Below are 13,469 nucleotides of genomic sequence, written 5' to 3' on the forward strand. Positions count from 1 at the left end.
ATTATGGAAAATGCAGCTGTTGCGCGGCATCACCATCAACTGTCAGACTTTTCACATTTCAAACATGCCTATTGACGTGGATCATTTCTGGAATACGCTATTCATCCTGCCAACTTGTAATGCTTGGACAGCAAGTGGTCATTTCAAAAAGCTTGGCTGAAAATTCATGAGCCAAAGTGCTAAGATGAGCTGTAATCCCACCCAGCCAGAGCAGGTGGCAGTCAAAGGTTGGTTGTGTGGATGTTGTTCAGGGTCACAGGGCTCACCTGGCTTGTAAAGAATGTCTTCCAGCTTCAACAAACATGTTTTTTGTTGGAAACCTTGATCAACTGTCAGGCAACCTCTGGGGGGTAATGTCTGAGCACTTGGGTCTCCCAGGTTAGACAGTGACAGTACACAAACACAGCCTCTGCAGTTACATGGTCTCTGTGTGTTTAAACCTACCTTGTACCAGTTCCTGTGGCTTAATATGGCTGACAACTTTACACAAAGCTTACAGCAGGCTTTAGCTAATGGAAAAGAAGGGTTGTGTTTTGGACTAATATGGTCAAAGAGAGCTTTGAATATCTTCTTGCCTTCATGCCAGAATAGATGGTGAGTGTGAAGCCAAGCAGCTGCTGTTGAGACCTCCAGTAGTCCATTCTGAAACATCGAGGATGTGTCAAAATAAATACACACTAGTCAGGGTGTAAGAAAGAGGGAGCTGCTGTGAATTTCAGTCCACATGTGGTCATCTGGTTGCAGACAGAGTATATAGTGTGTATATTAGAAAAGTCTTTACAAACCTGGATTATTTTTTGAGTTCATAGGCCTCCAGAGAGCTGTGGTTAACTGCACCCAAGTGTAAAGTTGCAAGTAAAACGTCCTATTACATTTAATCTTTAGACTTAACCGATAACACACAATGTAGCAAAAGCAGGACTTTGTGTCCTAAGCCACAATTATTTCCAGTGCTGCTAAAATAATCTAACAGATTATTACTGTTACTATCATCTGTATTTGTTTTTTTAATGAACCTTGCCTTTATTTACAGAAAGCAAGACTTGATACAGTTTTAATACATTTCAGTTAAGACAAAAAAAAACAAAAACAATGTGTAGCAAATCTTTTTTGTTTATTTAACCTTGAACATAAAATGTTCATATTGGTTGTAACATTTAAAAGTACACTGGTACAGAACTGACAGGATATTTGGTTTGATTTGGTCAATGACTGAAATCATTATACACCAAAAAAACTACTAGAAATAGTCAATGTACCATGATGTGGTTGCATGCTGCTGCTGTGAAGACTCCATGATGTCTGGGTCAACAAGTCTGGGTTAATTTTGGTGAATAATACTGCAATGTAATGTTTAGTCAGAAAGCTAGACTAAAACTAAATAAAAAGTAATTTGGAATGATGACGACTATGTTGGAAACGTGACCAAAAGGGAGATTAAATCCAACCATAGTTTTAATCCTTTGTGAAAATTTTTGTGTACTCCGGTATACATGGGTACCAGTAATCACCCATGACCAACCTTTGTGGCATTTTGATCATGTAAACTAAGCAGTATGGAGTGACAGCATTTAGGTGTTAACCTGTCTGTGTTTTTACTGATTTTATCTATCTGTTCATCTGCAACATCATCTGAAGAAATTGCCTCCCTAATGAGTTATTGACAATCAATTTATGATTTATTTATGCAACTTAGCAAGTTTCACAACTAAATGCAACTTCTTGATTTGCAACTGAAAGTTTCTTTTCCTCAAATCCGCATTTAGCCATTATAGTTGATTTTTGGAATGACTTCATTTTAAAGAAAACTTAGTGACATTTTGCAGTTTATAGCAGAGCTGTTAGCTTACATTATATGCACAGACACAGTAGACATGGCAGAAGGCTGAGAGACCATTAGAAAATATGTGCAACTCTTTTTTTTTTTTTTCAAGAATGACAGGCATAAAGCCACCAATATATGAAAACAAGAGTTTCTATATTACTAGATAGATTAAATCTTTGTAAGATTTGGGAAGCTGCTTCCAGACTTTGAGATGTACAGTAAAGCGTTATGCATGTAACCAACATAACCTCAGTTTTTATGGCCCAGCTGACCAAGCATGGCTTTTTAAGTGGGATTCTAGGAGCTAAAACAGAGGCTTGCAGACAGGAAGACTAGAGTGTCTGGGTAATGCAGAACACAAGGCAATGAGGAAATAGCAGGGTTCTTATGAAGGCTTGAAAAGCTTGGAAATGTCTGGAATTTGCCTTTAGCGTCTTCTATGTGTGAAAAATCTATGTATGCATGGAATAAGTCAGATTTTTCTAAACTTTTTCTTTTCTGTCCCACATTTCCTGAACACAGAAATCTAATAATGTGTAATAGTTGGTGGAAGAAGTGTGGTGGTTTTACAACAATCTATAAACATGCATGGTTTGTCTCATTATAAGTACTGATTATGAGAAAACGCCCCTCACACAGATTCTGGTGAAGATTTGCAATAAAGTTTTTGAATCTTTAAAACTTTTGAAAATAATTGTATTAGTATAGACTTAATGTAAATATATTGCTCAAAATGATCTTGGTGATTTAAAAAAAAAAAACAACAAAAAAACTTTTATGTCTATTGCTGATTATTCTAGCAATACTACTTGGATTTACAAGATTTACAATTGACAAATTAGACCAAGTGATTTTATTCTTGATGAAAAAATGAATTTGCCTTAGGACAACTAACTATAGCTTTATGCTCCTTCTTCAGCTTTTTGAGTTCACTGTCCCGCAGTTTCCTGATTACAGTAGAGGACATGACTCGAGCAGACTAAATTTAGAAATGAATCCCACAGTTTATGATCCATACAGTCTGGAGGTAGAGCCTGACGTGTAGTAAATCTTTGTAAAAGGTGAATGTGGTTGTGCTCAGCAGAAATCTGGTCACCAAGAAAAGGCGACCAGAAATTCCTGTAAGTCAGTCAGCGCTGCCTCCGCAGTTTATGACGCCTGGCTTCACAGCGAGGAGGGAAGCTGCTGGGCTGCCATGATATGCTGACATCCTAGCCGTGTTTCCAGCATGAATTTAAAAGCAACCAGCAGGTTAGAGATCCTTTGTGTGCGTTTTCTCACTTGTTTTCACCATTTTTAGTAGGGTGCTCATCTGAGGTTTGAGAGGAATGACAAATTGACAGGGTCGTTCAAAAACTAACTTTATTACGGAGGGAGAGGAGAAGTTGAAGAGTTTTCATGCATATTACTGTTTTTAAGACATTTGTTCTTAATATATATAAAAGTCTCCATGTCACATATATGACAATAAACCACTGTGTGCCACTGCTTTCTTTGTGTTAAGTATTTTCTTGAATTATTGAGAAAATACCATCTATTATTAATTTCATGGCTGATTATTTCCTAAAAAAGTATGTATTTCACCCAATTTTCATTTATTTTGCTTCTGATTCCTCTGTGAGCCTGTTGATTTCAATCAACTGTGACAGATCCTGAAGGAACTAATGCAGAACTGATACCAATTGATATGTCACATAATTATGTTTCCTTACAGTAGAAGACTAGGAACACATGATGGAAACAAGGTTGAAATCGTTTGTCCAAATTTCCCCCTTCGAAAACCTCAAGTACCAAATTAACTAAACTAAAAAGGTTCAAAGTGGTGAAGGGAAACAAAGTCCAAACCACTCAAAACACATGATAATGATTAGCATTTGGCAGTCGATATAAATGTTCCAGAGCTTGTTTTATTTTTTTTATAATAAAACTTTGTGGAATCTGCTCAGCCCCGTTCTGTAATGTTGTTCATTTATGACAGCTGATATTTGTATTTTTACCCTCCATAAACATGCAGGCGGATGGTGCCTCTGTTCAGCAACGACTGGAGACATTTTAAATATGCAGCTGTTACAGGTCATGTTTTGGTCTGTAAAAACATTAACTCTATTTCAGAAAAACATACTTTACCTCTCAGCAAGACTTCTCCTCATCCGAAATTGTCAACCTTATAGCTGAACACTGAAGGCAACAATGAAGAAAGTGGAAAGGGAGGGTTTAAAAGCACTAATCCAGGCAAATTATGGTCACCGAACCAAAAATCCCTCATAACTAGGCTTTATTGTATAAACAGCACAGCTGCCTTTTATCATATTTTATTGATTTAATTTACACCATTAAGCAAAACCACAGGCAAAGATTCAGGCTTTATATTTGTGAACTTCAACTCTTTTACAGACTTTCTCAGTCTTATTAAGGAGTTTTTGATTCAGTTGTTGGGGATTTTCTGTTGAGAACAAAAGATTATAGTCTTTGAACAGAGTGTTGATCAAATACTACATCTTAAGCCAATTTAATTATTGGATGACTTCTGTGACAATGATCCTTCAGCATTCTCACATTTGAATTAAACAAATCTATGGCAATTCTGTAACTTTCCTGCATGCAAAATTGTTTTTATTCATTTCAGGCAAGTTTTGAAGACTCTTTGCTCTGATGCCTTCTTCTAGCATTCTCTTTGTTATTGTTGATTTTACACATTTTGTGTCACTTTTTGAAAAGCCCTATATTTAAACAATACAGGCCAAAACCTTACTCTGTCCTCTCTTTGTGTCCACAGTGTGCTCTGATGGAGGCCGGACTGTAAGGTGGAGGAGGCCATAAAGAGGTCCAGAAGGAGCCTCCTATCCTCCCTACCTGATCAGTGCTACACGGCTGATAGCCATGGCTCCCAGGAAGCGCGGCGGCGGTGGTAGCCGGGGCGGCCTCTCCTTCGTCTTCTGCTGTTTTAACAGCAACGATCATCCGGAGATCACCTACAAGCTACGGGAGGACTTTGCCTTGCAGAGCATGGAGCCGTCTCTGCCAATGCCCGGATATGACGAGCTGGATAACATGTTCTCAGAGCTGGTGGTAAGCCATTGCCTTTGTGCTTTCTTACTTTTGTGATTGTGTTTTTGCTGCATGCAACATGAAGTCCCTTATTTAGTGTTCTCTGCAAAGCTAAATCCATTCATCTATGTATGTCTAAGAAGACATACTTTGATTCAAACAGCACAGAAAATTTCAGATATATTCACAAAAGGATCCAATATATATATGATAACATTTTAACTTTAAATTTCAGCTTCAGATTTCAAAATATTCTCTTGCCTTTTTAGAAATTAGTAATTGAAGTATCATGTTTTTATAACTTTCAGTAACAATATCTTGTGAGTAACCAGGCCAGCACGCTTTCCTTTCTTTCTTAGTGTCACTTCTAATTTGTCCAGTCACCCTCTCTCTCCTGGCCCTGTTTCCCCTCTCACGGCAGCCACAGTCGTCTCTTTGACATACAGAGCCTCATTCAGGGGCTCTGTATGTCTCAGCCTGCTACATCTGCTAATTGCTTGTTTTCGTCTGCCGTACTATATGAAGACATAATTGAGTAAGTTTAGTGTGAAGACAAGGAGGCTTTCTGTTGCTCTGTTTACCAAAAGACAAACAGCCACATGCTTTTTTTCCCCCTCAGCCACTCACTGGCCTTTTTGTTTACATCCTAAATGGGTCCACAAAGAAGGGAAAAAAATATAAACAGTGGGAAAAAAGTTTCTGATGTGTTTGTCATTACTTTGTAGCACCTCTCGGTAAGGAGGATTTGAGTTTTCCGTTGTTTTTGGGTGACTTTCTTGACCACTGACGCATTGTACAGCTCAGACACTGAGCTTTGAACCGAACCAATAGTTGAACAGAATCGTTATCCTATTAAAACACCCCATTGTGACTTTAACAGGACAATAATCCAGAACATATGGCCTAATCAACACAGATGCTAAATTAACCTTCTACCATGGGCTTGTTAGTCACCCAGCTTTAATCCTACAACAATCTGGACAAGGGAGATGATGGGAAAAAGACCCTAAAGCCTTTTATCTTACAACAAAAGTGTTGTCCTGTGTGGAAAGATATTAACAGGAAGGGTATTAATAGAGGCACAAAAGGTTAAACAAACCATTGACCAAAAGGCAGATTATTTCTTGGTTATTTCTTAATATCAGATTTTCCCCCCACAGAACAAATCTACCCAAATTAAATGTTTATTTTTTCCCTACAATTTTCAGTGTGAGATTATACTACTGGAATAAAACACATTTATTCTTAAACTTCTGTTTCTATTAATGGGAACAAATTAGTCTTTATCTGTTTATCCAACTTGAAAATACTAGAGTTTATTAAATCTGTTGCCCTTTCAGCCTAGCACTCAGAATATGCAAGGCCCTGAGTTATAGGATCAATCAACACTGATTGATTACAGTTAATCTGATTAATGTACATATTGATTGGCAGGTCTTGACCACTTTCACAAAATCTAAGCTGGATGCTGGTTGGAACAGATGAACTCATTTATCTCTTTGTTCTTTATCTGTCTACTAAACCACATCCAAACTTATTTTTTATGCTCTTTTACATCTTCCCTCTTGTGCTGAATTGCTTAAGAGCTTTCTCATGCCTTTTATCACTTTCTTCACATGAAGCTAATTAGATGCAGTTATCTCCAGCTGAAAGTTCACATGTTAAACCTCACATATTTTGCTGATACGTCCCTCTTTCCCCAAATTGGCTCTGGTATTCAGTCCGAAGCCTTCCCGTCAGCACCCTTTTTATTCGTGCCTCTGCAAACGTCACGCATTGTGACACATGTTGTCTCCAGATGTTTGTTACCACATGGCAAACACGCGAACCGCGCCTTATCTTTTTACGCCATTATCCGCATGGAAGAGATCCGATTTACTTCACAACCACACTGAATTTACGGTGACAGACACAAGCCAACCCAGAACTGATCCGCAGCTAAAATGAGATCTGTTTGAGCCTTTCTTGGCGAGCATTTTTGTTTTTGCAGAAAAACAGAATTGATTTATGTGGATGTTTCTAAATTTGCAAACACAGTGAAGCACAGTAATCAATAGCAAATCATTAGTATCTCCATCCCGCTGTAAAGAAGGAATTTTGAAGACAGTTTTCTCCTTTTGCAGGATGAGCTGGACCTTACAGAGAAACACAGGGAAGCCATGTTTGCCTTGCCTGCAGAGAAGAAATGGCAAATCTACTGCAGCAAGAAGAAGGTAAAAAGTTCCACACCAGACAGTTTTTACAGGGCTTCTACATGGTCTACAAATTTTCCAGACATTCACTCCTTATCCCATTGTATTTCCATCCTTCCATTTTGTCATTTCTTTGTGTTATTACCCAAATCCCTCCTTCCTTGTTCACTTCTTTTGTGTCATTTCTTTCTTCCTTGTACGCTACCTTCTGAGTGTTCTTTCATTCCTTTTCCACTCCTTAAAAAAAGATGTCTTTTCCTACCTTTTTATTTCTTCTTGTGTTCCTTTGTCATGATTTTCCTTGTTTCCGTTGTTTTTGGGTGACTTTCTTGACCACTTACAGTACATACAAACTTCTATCCTCTTTTCCAAACTTCTTTCGTCCCTCATTTGAGTTCTAACTCCCTTTCTGCTGTCCTTCATTCCTAACTGTCTTGTGTGTCTTGAATTCAAAGCTTTACATAAAAATATTATTCAGTAAAATATCATAGTAAAATATTCCATGTTTTAAAATGAACAAAAATGACTTAGAACTCTGTGAAGTTGACTCTGTAAAAGCATAAACATTTTACATGCATCATGAATAGAAACTATGTTTTCACAACATTATTTTCTGTTTGACTCACTATATTTCCTAAACTATCTCTAAAAGCGTCCTAATTCTGACCTCTATCTCCTGGACGTTTTATTTATGCTTTATGAAGGTTTGCACTTCCTCTTAAAACCCTTTAGAAACATATTTCTGTTCTAGCACACTAGCACACCTAGCACACTCTGTCAAAACCAAATGATTAATAACATTCTTCTTAAATGTGAAATGTGCCACTATAATTCGCCAAAAGATTGAAAATGGTTTTTAGCTTTTATGGAACTGTCTCGCAATAAGGCAATTTTAATCTGTCAAATCTTTGACTTGTCACTTTTTTCTGTCCAGCTGGGTTTTTTTTTAAATCCTCTGTAAAAATAATAAATAACCATATTTAAGCTGTTCAAGCATGTGCTTTTTTTTTAAGAAATATTCCTCCCAGGAGGAAAATGACTAGCTCAACATCACTCTTGCGACTGTTTATAATAAAGCTTGTACAAAAATTGGGAACCTTAATAAAGCCTTTCTGTATTTCATTACAATGATGCCAAACCACATTCTTTCTGTCAGAACATCTTTTTTCTTAGTAAAGACAACAGAGTCCAGATTGTCACACAGCATAGAAAATAAATGTTTTTTGTTTGTTTTTGTTTTGTAAAACTGAAATCTGATTAAAGAAGCCACAAACTGTTAAGAGGTTAAAATCTAGTGGGGAAAACTGAGAAAATGTTTTGCTTTAATTAACCACACTAGCTTGCATCCATTGCTGAAAAATGTGATGAGACAATGTGGTGAAGCCAAATCCAATTAGATCATAGTACTAATTGTTAATTTATGTTCTCTCATCCCGTCATGGAAGTGATAGTTGAAACGACATCTCCCCAGTAAAAGCAGCAAACTGAATCAACCAAGTCTCCAAGCACCATCCATTAAAGTTTATTATCACATGATTTCTTATCATGACATTTGTTATGATAATAAGTAATACAATTGCCTGTGTAATAATTATACTATAGTCTTCAAAGCTCAATACCAGAAGAATTTGGCATAATTCTCCAAATCTCCCAGTTTGCTTTTTTTTTTTTGTGCATGTATTCAGGGCAAAGCTTTGTAAATTGTAGATAAAGTTGACTATTATTCTGAACTTTTAGCAGTTATGAAACATTCAGTGTACTGTAGTGTATGTATAAGTATTAATGAGTTTATTTCCATTTGAAAACTAAATATCTAAATATGTCTGCACCTAGATTATCACCTGTAGCGTAAAGTTGCTGCTAATGTTATTCCCTCAGGGTTAGATCACTATATCTTTGCTCAAAACTTTATTATAAACAGCCGTACACACAATGAAGACACTTAATTTGTCTATTTTGGTTCTTTTTTTGTTGCTTGATCATGCACTTGAATAGTAAGAGAGGCTGTTGTTGTTTGAGCCACAAACCAGACTCAAAAGCTAAAAGTGTTCTGATGTCATCCTTGCAGAGATGACACCTGTCCCCTTAGAGTTTCCACATAGCCATAACATTCCCGACTGCTCTGGAACCGCGTCATGTTTCATTAAGCATTTTGTTCCTGATAAAAGGCGCCTCAGCTGTTCCTCTTTCCCCGACGCATACATTTTTACCCTCAGCATGCAAGAAAACACAGTTGCCTGTTCCCGTGTCACTCGGTGGAAGTGACGCTCCCACTGAGTGTGCCCTCACATTTATGCAGCATGAGGTATGATCATGTAGGATATCCTGTCCCGACTAGTTGGCCGTCTGGGCATGCAGATGTACTCATCTTTTCCTACATCTGCAGAGGAAAGATGATTAATCTGAAGGATGGACATTTAGTGCATCAGTGTGTACATTAAAAGTCTTCAGTTAGATAGAAGGCCTGTGTTTGGGGTTTTTTTTTCTTTATAATTTTGGGATCATGTCCAGTGAGTTTAATTATTCTTGAAACAGATACGTCTCCCAGCCATAATACTTTAAGTGATTCTTTTGGCGGGTTGTGCGTCTCCATGTTGATAGATAATCACCATGGTCACTTTCTGAAATCAAAAGAACAGCCTTAAGACGCTATGTCATAATAAGCCTTTATATTTGCTTTTGTTTATTTTACTATTTGGCTGAGCATTCTTTTACAACAGACGTTAAGTCAATTTGTCCCAAAACTGCATTTTTTCCTCAGTTATGACAGGAAAAGTTATAAACACTACATAGTAGAAATGAAGTATTTTGATCTTCTCTTGATCCTTAAGTAGACAGTTCTTTCTAAGTCATCATACCTCTTGAAAGTTTTTGCATTATAATCACAAACTTCAGTGAATTTTATTGGGATTAAATGTGAATAAAAGCATGATGCTGCCAGCACCGTATCTCACATGAGATGTTCAGGGTGCCGTATACATCATTGCTTTTAGAAATGAAAAAAAAAAGTAATTTGATGTTCTTGTTCTACTTCACAATTTTGCACTACTTTCTGTTGGTCAATCTGTTAAAAATACCAAAAAAAAATTACATTGAAGTTTTTAGCTTTAACATGCAGAGAAGTAAAAAGTTCAAAGAATAAGAAACTCTTTTAAAAACAGACTCCGGTCTTCAGGAAGGATTGGTTTGCTGGTGCAGTGAGCGAGGGAGTGTTTATACAGATCAAAGCCTTATGTGTGAGCATCGACCTGCATAAGGGGGCTGCGAGCAAAGACAGAAATGCACAAGTATTGCTGACTGTGCACTAGTCTCTGGCTCGAGCCCAGACAGATACAAACTGAACCATCAGAGCTCAGAGGGGATGGGTGTGTTAGAGGGGGGAAGAAGCCAAAGGAAGTATTTGGCTGTCCAAGCCAAACAGGAAGGTTCACTTCCACAGGTGCAGCTCTTTTATGAGCGCAGTGGGGGTGGGGTGCATCAGCTATAAGGAGGAAAGCGGTGTCACAAACAGGGCCCACTAAAAGCCCACCAGAGATGAAGGTGCCCTTTTTATTTTTTCTGACTTTAGAAGCCCATCTGGATGCTGAGGAGATAATTCTGTCAGAGCCGTAGCTGTTTGCTTTGGCCAAACACCTGAACCGATGAAATCATTCTGTCAAGAATCAATCTTCTCTCTGCCTTTTTGTCAGCACTCCTCAAGGCTACATCCTCTGCCAAGAGGAAGATTCACTGATCCGGTTGCTAGAGGAGACTTTGCACTCGGGTTTCAGGTTTCATCCAATTCCAGAGAAGGCTAAGCTGTAACTTCTCTTTCAAGCGGGCTGTTCTACTAAAAACAGAAACTCACTCCTGTTTCCCAAAGCATCTTTGATCTTTATTTTCCTAAGTGTGGAGAAAATAAATCCCCCTCTACACTCACTCCCCACTTCATCCTGAAGAAACTGAAGTTATAAAGCAGGCTGCTGACATCCGAGTTAGAAGATCAACAGTGAAAGGAAAGTGGCCCCACTTCTGTGGCTGCTCCTCTAATAGACTGGACCACATCCAGATCCAGCCTGGTCAAGCTGGCACTGGATCCTGAGTGGACCCAGCAGGCTCTGGTCCGACTGTCGCTGCACACTCCGTGCAGACTGGCCAAGTCTCCGCGGTCCGCTTTAATAATGGACACTCAATTAGTTTCTGACGGTCACAGTTCATTTGTGCCTAATGGAGCAAAGTTAAACTGGGAATCACAAGGCCTTTCATGTTCAAGCCAAGTTCAGGAGAAAGAAACTGTCTCCTCAGGAAAAATTATGTTTTCATGTACTCGTGAAACAAACATGGCTATGTGGAGATTAATCTCACTATAAGTCAGGCTGTGTCCCCAATCCATGGTTTTAACAATCATTTGTTAATCTCCAGATTTTCTCAAGCAGCTGTGCTGTCTTTTTTGGCACCTACTGAGGCGCTGGAAGATAAAATAGGTTGAATATCTGTGTTGTCCTACTTAGGAGTTCTTCATTTTTAGCTATTTCTGTCTGCTCCCTGAAGGCTGCAGGGCGCTTTAGTTGGTGTCTTTTACAGCTTATTGATCTGACAAATGATGGAGAGTAGGAGTAGAGAGCAAGAAGCTCCAGTTCTCCTTTGAAGTCGGTCTTTGATGTTCATAAAGATCAAACGTGTGACAAGAACCAGATGAAAGCTCGTCCTTTTTTGTGACTTTCCACTGCGTTTCGAAGTCGAGTCTCAAAGATCTGCTCTCACCCAATTCCCATTCTCACTGCAAATTGATCCTCCTTAATCTTCACATAATATGATTGTGATTTCTTTTAAAATTCTTCAGTAAATCACAGAATAATTGTATATTTCCAAAATAATTTGCTTCTTTGTCTTTTGGTTTTCTTTGTTGTTGTTTTTTAGGAACAAGAAGAAAACAAAGGCGCAACTAGTTGGCCAGAGTATTATATTGATCAGCTCAACTCGATGGCAGCTGTAAGTCATAATGCTAGAAGACTAAAATTCTTCTTTTTGGTTATAAACTGTAAAAAAAAATAATTGTATTTCATTTGATTTATTTTTTTTTTTTTTATTGAAAAATGTAATGTCAGTGCGCTCCATGCTTTTTGACACCCCTGGTAAAAACATATTATTGCAGAATCACACCAGATAAATTGGAGAAATTTACCCTTTTGTGTTAAGTAATTTTTTCAAGAAATGCAAACACTCCTGCAACAATTCTTGTCCATTAATTATTTTCTTAATCCCAGTTTGATCAGAGTATCTTAGAAATTTGCATTTTTTTCATTACTTCTCATTTCTCTCATGAGCTTTTCAAAGTGAGAAAGACACGAGAACATGCCATTCAAGAAAGGAAGTGACAGCAGGAACATAACACCCAAAATAAAATGAAATATAGCCTAAACCTGCACAGAGCAACAAATAAAAAGTTCCCAACTGCTGATAGTGTGAGTGAGAAGAGTTGAGATCCTAGCGTCATTATGACAACAGTTTATTTAAGGCCTTCCTACAAATCTTTACCAGGGGTGAAACTAAATGTGGAAGCTGCTATATTTTCACATGCAACAGGTAGGTGGCTCTTTGAAACATAGGCATGAACTTAAACACTGATAAGGTTTCATGTGTTGTTGGACAGAGAAAGACCCTTCTTGCTCTGGAGAAGGAAGATGAGGAAGAGAGAAATAAAACCATCGAGAGCCTGAAGACGGCTCTGAGGACACAACCTATGAGGTGAGAATATTTGCCCTTTTGTGGTTTTTATGTTTAATGTCATCAATGATTATATCTTCTTTCACTTGCCCTTTTCTAACACTCCCTGTCATTCCATTTGGTTCCTCATCGCAGTATGGAAATGAGTCCTTTAAAAAGTGAAAGGTCAATGTACAAAAGAAAGTTTATTTCTCTAATCGGCTGCATCAAAGCTTAATCTCAAGGCGTCTTCTCATCTGCGTGTTCTTGGAGTTACCTTGCCTTTTATATTCCAGATTTGTGACCCGTTTCATCGACCTGGATGGCCTGACATGCATCCTGAACTTCCTGAAGAGCATGGACTACGACACCACCGAATCGCAGATCCACACGTCGCTGATCGGCTGCATCAAGGCTCTGATGAACAACTCTCAGGGCCGTGCCCACGTCCTTGCACACTCTGAGAGCATCAATATCATCGCCCAGAGCCTGGCCACAGAAAACATTAAGACTAAGGTGGCAGTGCTGGAAATAATGGGTGCTGTTTGCCTGGTGCCTGGAGGACACAAAAAGATTCTTGAGGCCATGCTGCACTATCAACGCTTCGCCTGTGAGAGAACGCGCTTCCAGGTGGGTCATTGCCGATTTTCTTTTGTTTTTTTTTTTTTTACGGTTCGATGTAGCAATATTTTTGGAAGATATTAAATGCTGGTTATGGT

At 38.3% G+C, this 13,469-nt stretch overlaps 1 protein-coding gene across 3 annotated transcripts in view; it reads left to right on the forward strand.

Annotated features, from left to right (window-relative positions):
- Positions 1-13,469, forward strand: part of LOC129351219 (disheveled-associated activator of morphogenesis 1-like) — a 46,746-nt gene that overhangs the window by 22,036 nt on the left and 11,241 nt on the right. For all 3 annotated transcript variants that reach the window (XM_055020098.1, XM_055020101.1, XM_055020100.1), the window contains exons 2-6: positions 4,602-4,894; positions 6,997-7,086; positions 11,965-12,036; positions 12,698-12,792; positions 13,047-13,380. In XM_055020098.1, the coding sequence (XP_054876073.1) occupies positions 4,706-4,894; positions 6,997-7,086; positions 11,965-12,036; positions 12,698-12,792; positions 13,047-13,380 (780 nt within the window). In that variant the 5' untranslated portion in view covers positions 4,602-4,705. The remainder of the gene's footprint in view (positions 1-4,601; positions 4,895-6,996; positions 7,087-11,964; positions 12,037-12,697; positions 12,793-13,046; positions 13,381-13,469) is intronic.

The sequence above is a fragment of the Poeciliopsis prolifica genome, unplaced genomic scaffold (assembly GCF_027474105.1).
Source record: "Poeciliopsis prolifica strain line A6 unplaced genomic scaffold, Auburn_PproV2 SCAFFOLD065, whole genome shotgun sequence".
In the NCBI taxonomy this organism is placed as follows: Eukaryota; Metazoa; Chordata; class Actinopteri; order Cyprinodontiformes; family Poeciliidae; genus Poeciliopsis; species Poeciliopsis prolifica.